This window comes from Cajanus cajan, chromosome 2 (assembly GCF_000230855.2).
Source record: "Cajanus cajan strain Asha chromosome 2, NIPB_CcT2T_4, whole genome shotgun sequence".
Classification (NCBI taxonomy): domain Eukaryota; kingdom Viridiplantae; phylum Streptophyta; class Magnoliopsida; order Fabales; family Fabaceae; genus Cajanus; species Cajanus cajan.
Window position 1 is genome coordinate 119,025 of NC_138518.1, and position 16,779 is coordinate 135,803.

General features: G+C 35.4%; 1 protein-coding gene across 3 annotated transcripts; it reads right to left on the reverse strand.

Moving 5' to 3' along the window:
• Positions 1-258: 258 nt before the first annotated feature.
• Positions 259-7,931, reverse strand: LCBK1 (long-chain base (LCB) kinase 1). Of its 3 annotated transcripts, none has more exons than XM_020351135.3 (9): positions 7,754-7,931; positions 6,925-7,582; positions 6,461-6,832; positions 5,997-6,090; positions 5,868-5,905; positions 3,650-3,796; positions 2,767-2,866; positions 1,075-2,006; positions 259-715 (listed from the first exon to the last, which is right to left on the reverse strand). In XM_020351135.3, the coding sequence occupies exons 2-9, from the start codon at positions 7,399-7,401 to the stop codon at positions 575-577; spliced, it is 2,301 nt and encodes a 766-aa protein (XP_020206724.1). In that variant the 5' UTR covers positions 7,402-7,582; positions 7,754-7,931; the 3' UTR covers positions 259-574. The 3 variants fall into 3 exon arrangements, with proteins under 3 accessions (XP_020206724.1, XP_020206723.1, XP_020206721.1); XM_020351134.3 differs by having other exon boundaries at positions 6,925-7,614; XM_020351132.3 differs by having other exon boundaries at positions 6,925-7,618.
• Between the last annotated feature and the right edge of the window lie 8,848 nt (positions 7,932-16,779).

Genomic DNA, 16,779 nt, shown 5'->3' on the forward strand with positions numbered 1-16,779 from the left:
TTTTATAATTTATGGAACCTGTTGAAATACTCATAATGGATTTCTACATAAACATTCGTACCTCGCTCACCATTGATTGATGCTGAATGGTTGATCACTTTTAAGTGTTTTTTAAATCCAAATATGCTTTGTGTAAGATGAAAATTAGTATGAACTTCGAAATCGAATGTAGGCCCGACACCTTCTCGACTTTTACACCATGTCTAGAACAGTAAATGGACGAGACCAAACATGACAACCAGATATTGAGAATCAGGGTGACAATCAAAAGCTTTGGATTTGAGAAAATCAATTGATCAATTCGAGGAAATGGTGATCAGCAATACATTCAGCCTCTTGTTGCAGGAAATGCACAAATGTGTAGCTTGTTTCTGTTTTTTTTTTTCATTTTTTATGAAAACAAAATAAAGACAGGTAAACAAGCGACAACAGATACATATAACCGGAACAAAAGATTTACAAAGCTCAGCTGTTACAGCGATGGGGAATTTGCAAGACAAATTGGGTATCTGGACTCATGAGAAGGTACATGAACATCCCAGAACCCATGAAAGAATTGAAAAGAACTCAGTTATCATATACGAAAGCGACCAATAAGCCTGCACTGTTCTGGAAGCAAAGAAGAAATTACTTGTCCACTGAGTGGGAAAAACTCACCATCAATACCACATCCACGGTGAGTGTGCTTCCCAGGCTTTATCCTCACAGACTTTACCTACATCCAAAGGGACGCAGCATTTAAACAAATTGAACAGATACAATGCACAAATTACCAGGATAAAAGAGAATGCGTAGCTTCTGCACACTAAATAACATAGCTACATATGCCGGCCAAGACATCGCTCTAACAAATTCAACTACACATGTTACACTGTTTAAAACTAATCAAAGTTGTCAATTATAGCCTTCCGAAAATTAAGGCAAAAGATTGGAATATATACATAGTTACATCATTAAAGGTAATTTTACTAGAGTGCAGTCATCAGAATATAGCGTGAAAAATAATTAAGCAGTGATTTTCAACAGAGTTTCATCGAAATAATATTGAAATAAAACAACTATAAATGCTATTACCTTGATATATTCTACATATGGCAGTGAAAGATGTCGACCCATTTGTAGAAGCACGAAAAATCTCAACAGCCTCAGCCTTCCACTCCCATGAACCAGGAGCAAATCTAGTGTGTTATCATCGTGCTCAGCTTTGGGAGCAACCACCTGAGAGCTCTGAACAGTTCTACATGCGTGGTTGCAAACCAGAATGCCAAGAAATTGTCCCTTTGAGACAACCCATTTATCTCCAAAACGAGGTGCAACCTCCTTCACAGAGCCTATTTCTGTATCATCTGATGGTCCCGGCAACTCAATTGGGTTTTCCACGTCCCAATTAGGTTCGGCATCCCATTTTGGTTCAGCATCCCAAATAGGACCTGGATCAGACAGTGTTGATGATATATCCTCCCTATCATTTGTCGCAGTATTTCCCCATCTAGAGGTATCATGTGTTGTGGTCAATCCAGTCCATCCTTTATCATTCCTTGACTTAGATCTGGTTCTTGGCCAGTTTGGAGTTGTTGAAAGAGGCAGCTGCGGATGGATAACTTCTGGCTCTGCTGTTACAGTGCCCCTTCCAGACGATAGGCGTTTGGACTTTGGATCTAAGCCGCGCACTAATTCAGAAGGTTCAGTGCTCGCATGGGTACTACTACAGGTATCCAGGTCTCCACCAGATATACGACTTGGAGTCATTATTGAGTCAATACTTGAAAGACTAGATGCTCTGGGCATTCCATCCTTATTCGATCTGCTCATGATGTCAGTATACAGATCTGACATGTCAACTACTTCCTTTTCACCAGAAAGCTTTCCTTCTCTCTCATTTTTTGAAGCAGGAAGATATTCAACTTCATAGCTGTAGCGTGGTAAGCACAGAAACTTGAGGAATCCAGCAACAAAATACCGCAGTGGGCCAAAGCGCTTCTGATATTTTTCAGAAAGTTCCAACACTGAAAAACACATAAAACAATTAGTTCCCATTTGAAACTTTAATAATAGTATCACTGCATTCGTCAGCTGCCTTTAAGTTCAAATGCTAAATAAAGGTTCTATTTTCTCCTAGCGTTTCCTTTTCTCATTTTATTTTCTCACATTTTTCAGTCACCACCAAGTGCCCATTGTTAAAATATCATTAGGGTTACAAACTTCCAATTGTAAAATTGGTCAATAATGGCAAATCTTCAAAGAGAGCCGAAATGCGGGCATCCAATCCCTCCATTCTTCCTAATGAACCTATCCCTTAATTTCTTCGGTCTCCACCCCCAACCCACAATTTTACTAACTGTCAGACTTGTCCATGTGTACTGCAGATAAGAGTTCATATAACTATCCTATTAATTGCCAAAAGATCCTATCAGCTTCTAAAGAGAAAAGGCTTTAATTAAATAGTTTATCAAAATAGAACCATTCAGGAAACTTCACATAGAACAATTGGTTTACATGGTACTAAACCTCTAGGACTAAGTGGTCAAGAATTAAAACATTGCCTGGCCCATTTTCCAAAATTGAATTTCAACACATGGTGAGGTGGACCTGTGCATCGCTTATGCTTCAAGCCCAAAGGAATCTTGTGTGGGGAGCCATGTTAGAGATAAAAATTATTCATAAACCTTCACCCAGTAGCTTAAGCTTCTGGGATGGTTGGTTTGTGACAATAAATTCAACATTAAGGCTACAGTAATGCAAATTTTATACACTGCATTGACTTACCATCACTAACAAAACCATAATACGAGACTGTTAATCCATAGTGAATTTTATTAGTCTGAATCCATTCAACAGCAAAGACATCTGTAGCAGTAAGACCCCCCTGAACCAAGAAACAGAAATAGTGTATTAACTATTAAGTAAATGCAAGGGTATATTAAGTATGAAACAAGAGTGAAATATCAAGAAATCTAAACAATTGTTGACATGGAAAACAGAAGTCACGTATAAACCAAAAAAATGTTCACCTATTTAACCAAAAAAGAAAATGCTCATAGGCATTTAATTCATGTCACCACAAAACTCTATTTTTACTTAACAGAGAACAATGAGATGCAATTGACCAAAGCAAGCAAAATTTTCATCCAAGGGCATTGAGTATACTCCTAATCCCCAAAAAGTAAATATTAAAAATCACCCCAAACCCTAGCGAGTTTGCAGAAAAATTTGGAAGCCTTCCTCCTATGCAGGTTGTAGTAGGAGGAGGATGTAACCCCCTCCACACACACACACACACAAAGAGCCATGTCCAATTTATGGGGAGAATATGCCTCACATCCAATACTTATTTTTGCTTTCCTAAGAGACTATGACTAGAATAGTATTTTATAGGCAGATGAGGCTAAAATGGATCACTCTAAATAGAGAAACCTCAGCATGTTATTAAAAACTGGAAAGAAAGTGAATGTTGACAATGAACGAACAATTTTATCAGAAGAGACAACCAAATTGTGCCTGAATGGGAAAAATCTTAATATGAGAATATGGCCAATGTCTATCTAGAACATGGTTACGAACTTCAAACTAATCAATGCCTATTCTTTACTATGAAGTTATTAATTACATGCCCATCAATTGAAAAGAGAAAAACGAAAGAAAATGCTACCTTCACGATAGCCATTGCTGCAGAAACTGGATCTCTAACTCCAAGAACAGTCCATACCAGTGAGTTATCAGAACCGGCTGGTATAATTCCAATAGGTATAGATATTCCTTCCTTTTGATTGTCTCTACTAAGGAGACCATTAAGAACCTACAAATAAACAATGTCATGTAACTTGCCCATTATTAATGATGTTGTGTGTTAAGAGCCGTACACCTACAAAAGGCACAACCCACAACATCTAATATCCCTGTTCAAAAGATGATGGAGTACAAAACACACCATGTTTGTGACAATACATGGTACATTAATAATTTGAAACAATTTATATGAATTATGAGTAACTAATAAGATTCTTATGAAAGGAACAATTCTTTATTTATAGTGAAGATATACACAACGATGATAGATATCCAATTTGTCTTCATGATAGGAGATCCATCTTCTCCTTTCTTGTATATTCTAATAGATGTTCTCAATTGGATGATTTATAAGACTGTTAATTGGTATATAATCAAGGGTAGCAAAGCAGGTTCAAATGAGGCTATGATTTTTCACCCCAACTTGCAAATCATAATATTCTCTTGTTGAAGGAGGAAAGCAAACATTTTGGTGATGTTCTCTCCGATCACTGGTTTGAAAATCAATGTGACTAAGAGTGGTATGACAGGTTAAAACTCTGAATCTCTATAAACAGAACCTTTCTGCCAATGGTTTTGCAGGTTGTAAAGTCTTTAAGTAGGCTACCTTAATTATTTGGATGCTAATCCACGGGCCAGGATCTTTGGAGGGATTATGGCTCTCATATCAAATGTTGAGAGAATATTTGAGTAGGAAATATTCTAATCTTTGAGGCTTTCCACATCTCTGTTATCTATCAACCACCCATATCTCTCCTGTACGACAACAACAACCAAGCTTAACCTATTAAGTGGAGTCAGCTGTATAATTAAAAATCACCACTAGGCTTTTATGAAGATTTTTTTTTTGTCAACTACATTTAGAGCAAAGCTTTCTAACTGGAGTCTTCAATGATGGTCTCCTCAATGACCAAACCACCTTAGGTGAGTTTTTAACGTCATCTACTCAATAGACTCTTATCTCTACCATAAAATGATGATCTCCTAAATGACCAAACTACCTTAGGTGAGTTTTTGACATCATCTACTCTATAGACCCTTATCTCTAACATAAAAAGCTTTTATTTTGTTCAGAATCCTGTCTTTTCTTGAGATCTTCATTTTGGCAAAGAAACTAAAATCTCTTCCACTCATACTTGACTTGACTACTTAAATCAAGAAAGCAGAATGAAGACTTCAGAATTTACCAACGTGTAAAATTGTAACACCTTTTTCCAATTTGAAACTCATTTATAGCCATTTGCTTCATGTTAACAATCCCAAAATTATGATACTCGATCAAAAAATTCCCAAGGATCAGCATTTAATATTAAGTAAGTATTGTATTATTTGTATACTCTTTTCTTAATAAGAGAAGGTGCTAGGGAGAAACAAATAAAAGAAACAAGAATCTAAAGAAAACCTAATATGAAGCCTCGAGACATACTTCTACAACAGCTGATCAGTAACGTATGCTATTGAACATCAGATTATTCCACATTGGCCTCCTTGAACAGCAAGCCTCCTATCACTAAAGTGTATGTGCAAAAGACGGATATGGACTGTGGGAAATCAAATGCTCAAGGGGGCACAGGACACATGACCACAGCTGAGCAAACTACCAGCTTGGCAGAATAGTGGGAAGGAGGGCTGAAATTCTGCTATGATCCATGTGGATATAAGAGCAGAGAGAGCGACAAAAAGAAAGAATCAGTGGTGCAATTGTATAGAGAACCAAGATGATTGAATTTCTGCACTGTCATTGGGTTTTCTTTCCATTCTATGTTAGTTTTCATACTAAAATGCACATACTAGACCCCACATATATCATTTTCTGCGTTGTGTGTGTGAATCTGATACAGTTCCTATCAAAGCAATTAATAACTCCACTATCACATTTAATGTGATGATGAAAGAAGCCAGGAGCCACTGGAATTAAAAAGAAATGTGGCCAATATTTTTTGGTCAGTCCTAAATAGCTTATAATCTGGTCACAAACAACATATGAAAGGCTTTTCAGAGGTAAAACACAAAGAAGTTAGTATTTTCATCAACAAAGCAGTACATGGAATAAAACTAAATCATTAAAATAGTGTGCTGACCTCATTGATTATCCCATCACCGCCAACACAGATAATTCCTGGAAGAAACATCAGAAAAGTGGTATACATGAGGAAACATTTAAAGGTAAATAATCAACACATGTTCAGACTATAGGAAAATGATTTTACCATCAGGGCAAGTGCTGATGTCTACACTTGATGCAAGATTTCTGGCATGACCAGCAGATGTTGTTTTGACTACCTCCAATCTAAACCCAGCAAGCTGTCACAGTACATGCCATACATATAAGTAAGAAAGTCACACACTGCTTTACACTATCTTGTCTATTGCATGTCATAAATAAAATAGTGCAAGTACTTCAACTATATGGTTGAATATTGGAATCAGAGACTGAAATGACATAATATTAATAATGATAATAATAGTAATAATATGAAAGAGCAATATGTTGACAGACGTTGAGAAACTACACATAATATAGCTATTAATATAGAATGTCCTGCTGTTTTACACAGTAAACCTTTCTAATTTCATTGCTGATTTGAAACCATAAAACATGCACATTACCACAAGGATGAAAATAACAACAATCATATGCAGGTTATAGAACACAGGAAAGAGTGTAGCATACCTTGAATATTGGTTCCACAATGCCATGGAAAACTTTACTTGAACGCCCGCGGCCCGATCGTGGGTTTAAAATTACAAGCATCTTAGGTGGAGTTTTACATCTAAAGAGCAATTCAGGAGGGGTATCAGTATGAAGTAATTCTGAGGATGCTTGCTTCTTCGAAGACAGTAAAGGGTGAGGAAGACAATTCACGAAACATTGTTGATCTGCAAATCCACCAACCCATTGCAGTGCTTCTTCTATGCTAGAAGCCACAAAGCGGAAATCCTTGCGACTTCGTCGAGATTTTATAAAACAAGAAAGCCCACATGAAGCTTTTTTCAATGGGTACGAGTGCACTGTGAAATGTCTGAGACCAGCATAATAAGAAACCTGTTTAGAACATGGGCTAAAAATAATTAGTCTTCTAGCACCTAGCACAAAAGTATTCAGCCATGCATCTGACATAGAAACATATGCTTTACCGAAATAACATCGTCAAGGTGCAGCAGTTGGGAGCCCCAGGCCAAGGCCTTGCTTGTTAGTTTGGCATCTACGGCGTTCCCGTTGGTGATATCGGAAGTCTGTTGTGCATCAGCATTATTATTTGTAGCAATCTTTCTCTTATCCAAAACGAGTTTTCCAGAGAGTACAACATATCCTAGCAAATCAGACTTCTCATCTCCTCCTCCACCTCCGCCAATGTCAATCCTATGCTCAAAATTCTTGGTTATGTCCTGATCAATGGTAGTAGGCACGCTGCTCTTCCTAGAAGACTTCACTTTGGCACGTTTTTCGGGGAAGACGATAGGAGAGGAGTGCTCCCCCGTTGCTATCTGGGAACACAATCCCAAGCGTCTTAGAGATTGTTGAGGTGAGGAGAGCCTTAGTGCGGATGGTATCTTATTATTAGTATTGGTGTTATTAGTACTACCAGTAGAATTTCGGTGCATATCTCTCATACTACCAGTACCATCAATCTCAAGAAGACGTAAGGAGGAGAACCTAACATGCGCAAGGGCATGACGCAAGGGCTGAGCCACCTTTGAAGGAAAGGGTAAATTCCCCAATTACGGTGGAAGGTTCACAATTAGGGTTTTAATTTGGCACTCTGCAGCTCAGATCGCGAATCGAAGACTGGATCTATAAGCAATCAAATCAAATTGCTCCATAAACTTTCTGAGAGAAAAATTGTCAATCAGCTCTCTTTATCTTAGTTCCACAGTCAGTTGGGTAATATGAAATAAATCTAAAAGCAGTAAATTGTAAATTGGAGAAAAAATACAAGAGTGGGTGAAGGAGAGAGTAACAAACCAAACCAAAGCAGTGATCGAGTCGTGTCGAGCACAGGCCTGATTCCAGAGCTTGAAAAAGGCTTGAACTGTAATGGACGCCCAGGATCCCTCAACAACAACGAACTCACCACTTTCCTTTGCCGTCATCCAAGTGTGTTATGAGTTGTGACAACATTTTTTTTCTTCTTTTTTAATACTAAATTATTCAATCCCAAACAAACACAACACCTGCCACTGTACCAGCTCAAACTCAATAGTAGTTAGTGATCATGTATTAATCCAACTCACTTGAATATCGTGGATTTTCTTTCTCCAACTCACATTATATTTATTAATTATTAGTATTATTCTTGTCAATTTCATTTTACAATATTAACTTAATATTACTTTATACAATAAAAAATGATATTACTTTAAAATTACTTTTAACAATGAGATGATATATGTAGAATTTACTTATTTTTTACATATATAATATTTTAGTCTATAATTAACGTTGAATATTTATTTTACATAATTCAAATTTATAATAAATTATATTTTAATTTTGTACAGATATATATTTTTTAAATATATAAATTATATTTTAAATTTATAAAAATAATTTATATTTTAATATAAAATTATATTTATTTATTGATAATTTATTTTAAAATATTAAAATTTAAATCATAAATAAATATGATAAATAAAAAGTTGAGTTAGATAATAAGTTAAAAGAATTCTTAAAAGTACTCTCATAAAAGCTCTCAAAAAATACTCTCATACTCTCATACAAGTTAGTGATCAATGTTCAATATATAAATAATATATTTTATCTTTAAGCCGAAATTATAATTTATATTAAAATAGTTATTTATATAAAATTTTAATATAATTTATATATTTAAATATAATATTTTTTATATATATAATTTATTATTTTAATTATAAAATACACATGCTAAAATATTAGCTAAAAATTATTTTACATGAATCACTATATATTAAACACAACTTTGTACAAGAATATTTTTTTAGAGCTATTTTCAACATGAAAATTTTTATGAATTATTTTAATTTATTATATAATTTAAAATTTATTTATTTTTTGGTTACAAAATTTTATTTATTTAAATTATTTATTAATTAAATTTTAATATTTTAAAATAAAATTATTAATAATTAAAAACAATATTATACCTCACTATAATCACTTGTTATATATTAAAAAATGATGACGCTTTTAAAACTTATTGATATTTTATCTCATGTAATTCAAGGCTAAATATTTATTATGAGAACTAAAATTTAGAATAAATAAAATATACAAATAAATGTTATATTTAAATAAATAAATCATATTTAAAGTTTGTATAAATAAATAATTTCAAATATATAAATTATATTTAAGATTTATGATAACAAAATTATATTATAACGTAATATTTTTTATTTATTTATAATTTATTTTTAAAATATCAAAATGTAATTCATAAATAATTAAGATAAATAAAAATTAAATCAATTCATATATATTAAATATTAATCTTTATCTTGTGCAAGAATATTTTTAGGGAATTTTCTTCAAGAAGAAGATTTGTAGAGATTTTTTTGACTTCTTATTTAATTTAATTTTTATTTATTATAATTATTTATGAATTAAATATTAATATTTTAAAATAAATTATCAATAAATAAAATAACTTTTTATAATAATATAAATTATTTATCATAAATCTAAAATATAATTTATATATTTTTAAAAAGTTGTCTATTAATATAATTTATATATTCAAACATAGTATTTATTTATATATAGTTTATTATAAATTTAAATTATATATAATAAACATGATTGTATATTGCATATACTAAGATACTAGTTAGATAAAAAGTTAAAAAAATTCTTAAACTCCTTTCATAAAAAAAAAATCTTTCAAAATATTTTAGAGGTTCATGTTTAATATATAAAAGTTAATTAAAATTTATAATAAATTATATATATATATATATATTATACTTGAATATATAAATTATGTTTAAAATTAGTAAAAAAATATTTAACTAATTTGATAATTTCTTTTAAATTTACATATAATTAAAATTCATAATAAATTATATATATAAATATTATGTTTGAATATATAAATTTTATTTAAAATTAATATATATAATATTTTTAAATACACAAATTATATTTTAGATTTGTAGTAAATAATTTTTATTGTAACAAAAAAATATTTTTATTTATTGATAATTTATTTTAAGATATTAATATTTAATTCATAAATAATTTTGATAAATAAAACTAAATTAGATAAGAAACTAAAAATAATTCTACAAACTCTTTCATTAAAGAAAAGTCGCTCAAAACATTATTGTACAAGATAAAAATTTGTGTTTATTATATAGGTGTTGATTTAAACTTCTTATCTAAATTCATTTTTTTATCATATTTATTTATGAACTAAATTTTAATATTTTTTAAATAATTTATCATTAATTAAAGAGATATATTGTAATATAAATTATTTATCTTAAATTTAAAATATAATTTATATATTTAAAAATACTTATATACAATTTTAAATATAATTTATATATTAAAATATAGTATTACCTCCATTCTTATATATAAGATCTAAATAATTAATTTATCAATATTAAAAAAAGTAATTTATCTAGTTGATAACAATAAATTTGTTATATTTTTATTTTTTTAAAATTACATTTTTACTATTTTTCCATCTTAATTAATATTGTTTGGTCAAAAAAATAATCTTAGATTCTTACGATCTTCAGTTTTATTGTTAACAAACATAAAGAATTTTGATCAATAGAATAAAGTTTTTAAAAATAATTAAGATTAATCTTTTACTAAGACACAATTTGTTACTAAGACGAATCCTGGTATAAGATGAAAGTACGTTACATTAAGATAATTTTGTTAATAAATAAAATGAATCCTTAGTTATAAAAAGATATATGCATTAAATATTTACTATTTACAATATCTAAACAAGAAATTGATTATGTCTAAATGTTTTCTTAACAAATTGAATTTTAAAAATACTTCCTCAATATCAAAGTTCTACAAAAAGGAAAGAAAGACATGTTTTGCATCAGAAAATGTCGTAACCGGGATCACGACGGGATGATGCTAACATTTATTTTTCAATGGCGTCGCCACCAATATTTTATTTTAAGGGAAAAACATTGGAAAACCCTTTAAAAGGTAATCTTTAAAATTAAAGTTGGGTTCGGGAGTCGATTACGTATAGGGAACGTATTAGCACCCTACAACGCCTGTAAAAACAGTACCTTTAATTAATTGCGTAAAATTATATAAATTTATAAATATTTAATTTACTCCTCAGAAAACCTTTTTTTTATATTTTTATTAGAAAATTATAGGGATTTGGGTTAGCAAATGGCTAATCAATAAACCCTTCCAATAATATGAAAGATAGAATTGCTATTCAATCAATGTTATTGATTTTTATTTGTTGATGCTAAATTATGCTTAAAACTTAGGACAATGAATAATTATTCTATTAACTTTTATGATTTACATGATATGAAAGGGTAGAAGTGCTACTCAATTAATATCATTAACCATAAAAGTAAGTATACATGAATATTTTTATCTAAAGAAATAAATTTTGCATAGGGATTCAAGTTAGCAAATGGTTAATCAATAAGTCCCTCCAATAACGTTAAAAATAGAAGTGCTACTTAATTAACGTTATTGGTTGCAACATATCTTTACTTTTTTTTAAAAAGAAGTTTTGTACAGGAGAGTTTAAGCTAGCAAATGACTAGTCATTAAACTCCTAGAACCAAATAATGTTAAAGATAAAAATGTTATTCAATTAACATTATTATTTATTGTATAATAAAATACTTTTTAAATAATTATTTTAAAGACAACAAATCATATTCACTATGTACATACAATTATTAAATAAAATAAAAATAAAAAATAAAAATAATGAAATGGACATTTATTATGAAGAGGAGGAGCTATCAAAGTATGGAGGTGACAACAAGGAAGTTTAAAGCCAAAAAAAAAATCTTAAGTACCCCAGAACGGGCCGTTCCAAATTCGGAAGGGGTCGTTCCTAGTTACAAAAAAGTACAGCAACCCTAACTGAGAACGGGCCGTTCCAAAATGGGAATGGGTCGTTCCAAGTCAGTTAAAAGGGCTAAATTTCCTTATCTGGAACGGGCCGTTCCGAGTTTCAGAATGGGTCGTTGCGCTTTTAGAACGGACCGTTTTGAATGTAGAACGGGTCGTTCCAGATTCACATTTAACACATAACGTCCATTTTCAGAACGGGCTGTTCCGATTTTGGAACGGGCCGTTCTGGTCAGGTCTGACGTCTATAAATAGACGTCTCGGGCACAGTTTTCAGGGCAGGGGGAGAAAATTTCGTCCAAAACCCTTTAGAGCTCAAAATTTCTCTTTCTATTTCCTCTGTATTTCTTGAGATTTTGTGAGGAATATTGTAGTGTGTTAGGTCGCCAAAAAGCGCCTAATAGATCGTTATATTCGAAGATTCAACAAGTTCAAGCATCTTATTTGGTATCTTTTCTTTTTTTTTTTTTTTTTTTTTATTTATTTATTTATTTATTTATTTATTTATTTATTTATTTATTTGTTTATTTATTTATTTATTTATTTATTTACTTTTATTTTTTATACAATAGAAGACTAAGCAACTAAAAGAAGAACACATGTTTTATACTCATGATAAGCAAATGTCTAAGAAGCACATCCCCTCTATTAGCTTCTTTTGACCTCCTAACTATAGACCTTGTCAAAAATCCTATGATTTTCAAGGATGGTCCTTCATTAGATTTGTAACAGTCATTTTCATTGAAACTTTATAAAAGGAAGTTTGAAGTTCATAAAGAAAGAGACAACAATCGGTGATGACAATATATTATTTCTTCATTCTTATGTAATCATCTTTGCACTTAACCTATTGTATCGAGTCTTAAAAGGAAGACAAAACAACTTTATGAACCCTTGTAACTTTAAGTTATTGGGTTTGGGTATGAAGAGGCTTGTATGTAAAAGAATATTTATTGTTTGAGTTTGGAGAGGCTTGTTTGTAAAAAAATACTTATTGTTTGAGCTTGGAAAAACTTGTAAGAATACCTTAGTAGTTGCTTAATTAAAGAAACAATTCAAAGGATCCTTAGGGTTGAGCCAAGAATGGTTTGGTAAAAATACTTGTATCTTTAATAAGATGGTGGAACTTGATGTGGTTAGATCAAGAATTGGACGTTAGTGGTTGAGACGAACCAATATAAATCTATGAGTTCATTCTTTGCTTTGTCTGCCCTTTTGTACTGGGACTACACACCACCCGGTCAAAGTTAACACTAAACACACCCCCTCAGGCCGAGTACCCATCAGGCCAATGAATAGGCCGAGTACCCATCAGGCCAATGAATAGGCCGAGTACCACCATGGGCCGAATACCCCCTTCAGGCCGAATACCCATCATGTCAATGAATAAGCTGAGTACCACCATGGGCCGAATACCCCCTTCAGGCCGAATACCCATCAGGCCAATGAATAGGCAGAGTACCACCATAGGCCGAATACCTCCTTAGGCTGAGTACCCCCCTCAGGTCGGGTACCCATCAGGCCAATGAATAGGCCGAGTACCACCATGGGCCGAATACCCCCTTCAGGCCGAATACCCATCATGTCAATGAATAGGCCGAGTACCACCATAGGCTGAATACCCTCATGGGCCGAATACCCCCTTTAGGCCGAATAACCCCTCAGGCCAATGAACAGGCCGAACACCCCTTCGGCCAAGGAAAAGGCCGAACACCCCTTCGGCCAAGGAAAAGGCCGAATACCCCTCCGTCCAAGGGGAAGGCCGAACAACCCTTCGGCCAATGAACAGGCCGAACACCCCTTCGGCCAAGGAAAAGGCCAAATACCCCTCCGTCCAAGGGGAAGGCCGAATACCCCTTCGGCCAAGGAAAAGGCCGAATACCCCTCCGTCCAAGGGGAAGGCCGAATACTCCTTCGGTCAATGAACATGCCGAATACCCCCTCGGCCGATGAACATATCGAATGGGTATTCAGCTATAACGAATTTCCATGAGAAAAAGAAAAATAGATATTAATTACATTAAACACATCCACGTCAGCTGTAATCAGTGTGCAAAACCTTGTGCACTAGCCCAATAATCCAGAAAGCCCACCAGGCCCAAGAACGTCACTATAAATACGGTATTGATGGGACTGATTGAACAGGTATGGTTTATCTAGCATAAAAGCTTTATTGCTCTATACCGAACACTTACTTGATCGTCGGAGTGCCTTTGCAGGTACCCTCCCCACCCCTTGGAGGCAGTATTCGGCCGACACCGAAGACTTGGAAGATCATCAGGCAGGAGCGACAAGAGGAGTGTTTCTATGCAGGAACATTTTGGCGCCCACCGTGGGGCCGAAAACCAAAACGGTTCTCGACCCTGAGTCATCAAGATGGTAGCAACCAGAAGTCAGCAGGAAAACGCCGCAGCTCACAACCTCGGTATGCCCCGAGAACCCAGGCAACAGACGAATCATAACGAAGGAGTAGAGGAGTCTTATGTAACCCGGTCTCAACCACCCAACCCATCATCGGGCATCGAGCAATTGAAGGCCAAAATGATGGAACTAAAGAAGCTCCGAGAAAAAGACACCCACGAGTTGTCGGTCCTAAGAAAAGAGAACGCAGAGCTTAGAAGCGACAACCGATCATGGCATCCATCCCATGGTACCCCCAACGCTCAGTCAACCCGAGATTAGGGGAGTCTTCAGATGGTACAAAGAGACGAGGGCCCCCCGGCCGACTGGTGGCGTAACAAGGATGACCTTGGATCAACAACGAAGGCAAGGGAAGACGCCTTTCACTCCAGACATTGTCGGTGCCCGGCTGCCCGACAATTGGAAAAACTTGGCTTTAGAAAAGTATGACGGAACCACCGACCCAGAGGAACACCTGGATGCATTCGTTACTCAAGTCAGTTTATATACTGACGACGATGCTATCATGTGTAAAGTCTTCCCCACCTCATTTAAAGGACCAACACTTAATTGGTTCACGAGACTCCCACCGGGATAGGTAAACTCATTCACAACCTTATCTTCCCGGTTCGCGATACAGTTTGCCACGAGTCGTCCTCATCAACTCACCTCAATCGCACTGGTCAACATTCGCCAAGAGAAGAAGGAACCTCTAAGAACCTTCATGGAAAGGTTCGGAAAAATGACATTCGAGACCTGGACCCGGTTGTGGCAATGCACCACCTGACCACGGCACTAAGGCCCGGCCCTTTCGTCAACAGCTTATGTAAGAAGCCACCTCAGGACTTGGACGACTTGAGGCATAGGGCCACAAAATACATGCAAATGGAGGAATTGGCCGCGTTTCGGAGTCAAAACCGACCCGACCTTTTTTACGAAAAGAAAGAAAGTGACAAGGAGCCCTCAGATCCCGCCCCCGCGATGTACCTGACCGCGAGAAGAATAACAGGGGGCCAAGATACATGCACTACACGCCACTGAACACCAGTAGGGCCAAGGTGTTGGAGCAGGCCTTAGCCACAGAAGTCTTGGCTGTACCCCGAAGAGCTATGACTTTGCCCCATGCGGATAAAATAAAAGTGTGCCATCACCGAAATCGAGGGCACACCACTGAGGAATGTTCTGCATTTTGAGACCGCATCGAAGACCTCGTCAAAGCCAGACATCTTCAAAGCTTCGTTCAACCTTCGGACAGAAGAAAGCATGACTACCATTCTAGTAAAAGGGAATACAGAAGAGAGAACCGAGACAGAGCACCTCCGAGGGACAGATCTCGTGAACGAAGCAGGTCTCAAGAAAGAAGCAACCGACAACAAGACCGAAATCAACCCAGACGGGTGATAAACACCATTGCGGGAGGATTCGCAGGAGGAGGAAGCACGTCCTCAGCCCGTAAAAGACACTTAAGGGCAATCAAGTCGGTAAACGTCGTAGACCGGGCAGCTTCGATCCATATGTCACCTATTACATTTACCGACCGTGATTTCCAAGGAGTCGACCTAGTGCAAGATGATCCCATGGTCATCAGTGTGGAGATCAACAACTGTATTGTGAAAAAGACGTTTGTTGATCAAGGAAGTGAAAGAGTAGACACTCGGGGGATGATAGACCTATACACCTACTTCGGGGATGACCAGCAAAGGCGAATGATTAGAGTGCGGTACGTGGTGGTACATGCTAACACTTCGTATAACATCCTATTGGGTCGACCCTCCCTGAACAAGCTACGAGCTATCGTCTCCACTCCACACCTAGCCATGAAATTCCCCTATGAAGAAGGAACTATAATCACTCTGCACGCCGATCAAAAGTCGGCCCACGAATGTTATCTCGCCATCTTAAAGATGCAGCCAACCTTGAAGCCGAGATGGGAAGTCAATGCCATTAGCGATGTGTGCCAACAGAAACCGGTCATAGACCTGGAGCTTGATCCCCGGATAGAAGACGAGCACCGCGTTGAGCCGATTGAGACGACAATCTCGTTTCAACTCGGGAAAAATGAAGAACATGTCACATACTTGAGTTCTCAACTATTGTCGGACGAAGCGAGAGACATTAAGCAAATTCTGGTGCAATACTCGGACCTGTTTTCCTAGACGGCGGCCGATATGCTAGGCATCGATCCAAGTTTCCATTGCCATCGGCTCTCCGTGTGCCGAGACGCTAAGCCCATCGCCCAAAAGAAAAGAAAGATGGGGGGAGAAAGGGCCCAGGCGATAAAAGAAGAGACAACCAAGCTACTTCAAGCGGGATTTATCAGAGAAGTTAAGTACTCTACTTGGTTGGCCAATGTGGTAATGGTCGAGAAGGCCAATGGCAAATGGCGGATGTGTACCGACCACACAGATCCGAACAAGGCATGCCCGAAAGATGTTTATTCCCTGCCACACATAGACGCATTGGTAGATGGGGTAGCAAGCCATCAAATACTTAGCTTCCTTGATGCTTATTCTGGGTACAATCAG